This window comes from Hakea prostrata, chromosome 3 (assembly GCF_041222555.1).
Source record: "Hakea prostrata isolate BN-2017 chromosome 3, UWA_Hpros_2, whole genome shotgun sequence".
NCBI lineage: Eukaryota > Viridiplantae > Streptophyta > Magnoliopsida > Proteales > Proteaceae > Hakea > Hakea prostrata.
Genome location: NC_142602.1, coordinates 31,570,843 through 31,575,334, shown reverse-complemented (window position 1 = coordinate 31,575,334; position 4,492 = coordinate 31,570,843). Strand labels below are relative to the sequence as shown.

Here is a 4,492-nt window from a genome sequence, read left to right as displayed (position 1 = left end):
GACACATGGTACATATTTTTCCCCAGCTTCCTAATTTAGTGTTGGATAACTGTCCCAATAGAGAGTTCTTTGAGAGTTGGAGGATCCACTTCACTCTCTCCAATCCAAAATCTATCAAGTAGGAACCTCCCGACATAGGTTGGTTGCTTGTAAATTGCAATGGATCCATTCGGCAACGTCTTGGCAGCTATGGATTTATTGCAAGAAATTTAGAAGCTAAGTTATTTTTGCAATCGTAGGTGTGTTGGACGCCGACAGATTATGGAGTTGACAGCTAGCGAAAACCCCTGCAAATGACTAGGCAGTTTAGCATTCTTCGCGTTCAGATTCATTCTGATTCACGGCAAACCATACTCATGATACAGGGTCAACATCGAATCCCTGGTGTGCAAGAGAAACCTTGGGTGAGATATATCACTTGAAGAAGAACTTTACAGACTATGCTTTTGTGCATCAATTCTGGGAGAGCAACTTTCTTGCCGATCACTTGGTAGACCTCATGGGCGTCAAGATGAATTCACTTTGAACCTAGTTGGCTTCCCCCCAACTTTGGTTCTTATTCTTCAAAATGATGCTACTGGTAAATCAAACACAAGAATGTAATATTATATAACCATTATACTATCTAATAGATGCTCCTTGTTCCCTCAGAAAGTAGAAAAGAAAAATTCACATTTCAATTTTTCAAAAAATCCTATTCTTTCTTGTTCTATTCTTCCATCCCCTATGAGTAGGTTCCACCTATCTATTTTTCTACTCTTTTTTTTTCTTCTTGAAAATATTAAAATAGGTAGGGATAAGCATCCGATTCAAACCACAATTCTCGAAGATGAGTACTAGCGATACTGGCATCACCATGTAATTCAATGTAAAGGTAGGGTATGTGCTTGATGATACCCCAATCTTCTCCTGCATATTTTCGGACCTGATCTTGAAGCTTCAATGAGATATCTAACAAGAGAAGTTCTTGCAGAGTAACCACTTGTTTCAATCCTTGAGGAATCCTTTCCAACCCAGTGCAGCCTATGATCTTTAAAACCTTTAGGTTGGGTAATGCTCCTTCCTCCACATTGAACTCTAAATCATGTATATCAAACAAAGTCAATTCCTTAAGCTGATGAAATCCATCATCCGTAAAAGACAAAGTAATTTTGGATTTCTCTGGGCCACACAAGAAGAGGCACCTTAGACTAGGTAGCATTTTTAGCTTTTGCAGCACCCTGTTTGTTTCTTGTCCTTCGCAAAGATGCAAGACCAAGGTTGTGAGATTTGGGGGGAAATCTCGGATTCTAACTACTCTCTTTAAAACCATATTATAGAGCTCCCAGTGGCAAGAAAATGAAGCAGGAAGGTCCGTGGTATCAATGCCAATCAATACGTGCGGAACTGTAAGTTTGAAGCTTCGGAGGCGGTTCAATTTGGGGATGGCATTTAACAATGACTCTGTGCATGAAGAAAATTTGTCATCAATGAATATAGTTAGCTCTCTCAGATTAGTCAACTTGTCGAGCTTACCAATCCATTTGCCTCCAGGTAGCATTAATTTCTGCAGGTTCACATTGTGATGAAGGAGATCAGGGAAAATGTCAGTGTCAACTTCAATTGAGAAAAGAAGATTTCTTAGCTGTCGCAGGTTTATCATTGTCACAGGCAGATGGTGGAGGCCAATTTCTCGTAAATCCAGGGTTTGTAGATTTTGTAGGTCTCCAATTGAAGATGGAAGTCCACATATCAGAGTGTTACGTAGACTCAAGTACTTTAGGAGGATGAGCTTTCCAATCAGCTGTTCTACCAAGCCCCTGCTAATATTCCTTACACCTTGTAGATCTAAGACTCTAAGTAGTTTCAACTTCATCCGCAGATTTATAGTGGAGAAAGTCCCAGAGAAGCACAAGAAGGAATGAAGATAATTTTCTCTAGTACCTTGGTTTAGAGCATTAGAGGTTGAACTCTCACCTCTAGTGATGGAAAGCCGACGACAAGATTTATTTAGTGATGAAGATGATCTCAAAGTATCATCATCACTACTCCCAACAACAAGAACTTGAAGAAATCTCTCTTGCTTAGCTTCTGAAATGGCTAGATCACGAACAAGATCATGGATGCGGCAAAAAATGCCCCTTCCATCGTAATTTCGCCACGTTATTTGGATCATGCTTCTTTTGGCAAGTTCCTCCAAATATTCTTCGGCCACATCTTCCATGGTCAATTGGTCTCTCGGTTGTATGAAGCCTTCTGCGACCCACAACCATATCAACCTAGAGCATTCGATCTCATAATCTTCTGGGAAGACACCAACATAGAGGAAACAAGGCTTCAACTGGTCGGGTAAGTCGGTGTAACTAAGGCCCAACACTTGTTTGCAACTTATCCCTGCTTCATTCGCATTTAGCGCCGAATTTACACTAGCATGAACCTTGGACCAGGCAGCATGTGACTTGGGTCTTCTGGATAAGAGACCACCTAACAATACAATGGCCAACGGTAACCCACGACACTTGCCCACAATTTTCCGACCGAGCTCCACCAGATCATGTTGCAGAGTAGGACCTCCGGCTGCATCATCCTTACTCTCCAGCATCACCTTTGCCAGAAAAAGCTTCCAACTCTCATCCTCAGTCAGCAGGGGCTGGTAATAGATATCTGCAAAGGGGTCTGCATATGTAGCAACGTCTTCATTGCGAGTGGTAAACAACACCTTGCTGCTTTGATAGTTCTGTTGTTGAACTGGAAGGGTTTGTTTCAACTTCTCCCAGTGTTCAGGCCTCCACAAGTCGTCGAACACGATAAGGTAGGTTTTGTCTTTCAAGAAACTAGAAAGCCTACTGATTAGGCTTCCTTCATCTAGCTCCTTCTTCTCCTCCTCCACCTTCTTCTTCTCATCTGAACTAAGGGGATGGATCTGATCCGTGATGGCACGAAGGATTTCTTTCGCAACGAACTGTTGAGAGACAGAAACCCAGGCACGAGTCGAGAAATGTTGGACAACATGCGGATTTTTGAAAACTTTTCTAGCAAGGGTGGTTTTACCACTACCACCCATTCCTACTATTGAAACAACACTAGGAAATGGTGGTGTGGACTTTTTGTGAGCCATCAACTTCGCGATTACTTCCTTCTCCTCCTTTTGGAATCCGATGACGGCGAATTCTTCCACAGAATCTCTCCCACGAAAGGGGAGTCCTTGTTCGTCCCTTCGATGAAAAGGCAGCACTAGGCCGGGTTGTTCATTAGAACTCTGCCCAGCCTCTGCAGTTACAAGACCCAACGTAGATCTCTTGTCTGAAAGATGCTCAATCTTTTTGTTTGAAATTTCAATTCGGTTCCCCAACATGTGGCGGTTAAATAGTAGACTGGGGTAGCAGATGTACCTGGTTGCAATGCCTCTCTGCCGTTGTCTCTGAGCTCTGAAGATGAACAAGTCGATGACATCCTCTGCCTCCATAACAGCATCTCTAACTTGATTCAACCATTCCTCGGCCTCCTTATTATTTCTGCGTTTCTCACTGGCATCTACAAGTGCAGATCTCATCAATCTGATCTTGTTCTTCAGCGATTCGGACTGTTCCGACACCCCAGAGAGGAAATAAGCTTCATTCCATGTAATGAGAACTAACTTCTCTGCAACAGAAAGGATCGTCTGCGCCATTTTTTCGGATTTGCTCCCTCAACAAGCTACTGAATTTGAGCAAAGTTATCAAAAAGGAACTGCCCTTACATAGTGGAGTAGAATTGATGATGGCTCTCCAATACTTAAAAGATTTCCTTGTTTTCTCGGTGAATCCAATAATGTTGTCTTTTGAGAAAATGCTCCCTTGCTTGTCCTTATAATCCAGGGTGGTATAGACCCACCACAGAATTCTAAATTCGAATCAATCACTATCACCAGATCACTTTTCTTTTTCCTTCACTTCAAAATCAAAAAAGAAAAAGTATAGCATACTTTTTTTTTCTTTTAACTTTTTCTAATTTCAATGTTGAGTGTTTACTTTACCTTTAAAACACATCTTAGCTAAATGGAATCTTTTCATAATTTTTCGCCCGCTCAAAGAGGGTAGTGTTAGGCTAAAGTTGTAAAGGCGACAGCAGCTCAAAAGAATCAGTTACCCTAGGTGCGGTTCCTCTTCCCCCACCCTCTCTGTTTGTTGTTTTCATGAATGATTCACCCCTGAAGTTCTTTTGTGAATCTCCAATGCTATTTAGACAGAATCTGGAAAAGAAAGATAGGAGCTAACTAATTTTAAAGTAGATGATTTGAAGGGATTGTTAGCTCCCTTAAACTATAGTTTAATAATTTTCTTATATTTAAAATTATTGATGTCCTTGCCGTTAAGTTCTGTTAATTAATTGATAATGTGGGTTCTGTGAATTTTTGAAAAACCACAAATCTATGTATCTTTGGAGGTGCCATGTTGATATGCTTCAATGGTTTAAATCTAAAATATGAATGATGCAGAGGCAACCAGTGGTTTTCTGTTTCATTCTGAATTCC

General features: G+C 41.1%; 1 protein-coding gene across 1 annotated transcript; it reads right to left on the bottom strand.

Annotated features, from left to right (window-relative positions):
• Window positions 1–336: 336 nt before the first annotated feature.
• Window positions 337–3,803, bottom strand: LOC149022078 (putative disease resistance protein At1g50180). Its single transcript, XM_089150258.1, has one exon. It carries the CDS (start codon window positions 3,647–3,649, stop codon window positions 782–784), a length of 2,868 nt encoding a protein of 955 aa, XP_089006384.1. The 5' UTR covers window positions 3,650–3,803; the 3' UTR covers window positions 337–781.
• Window positions 3,804–4,492: the final 689 nt, after the last annotated feature.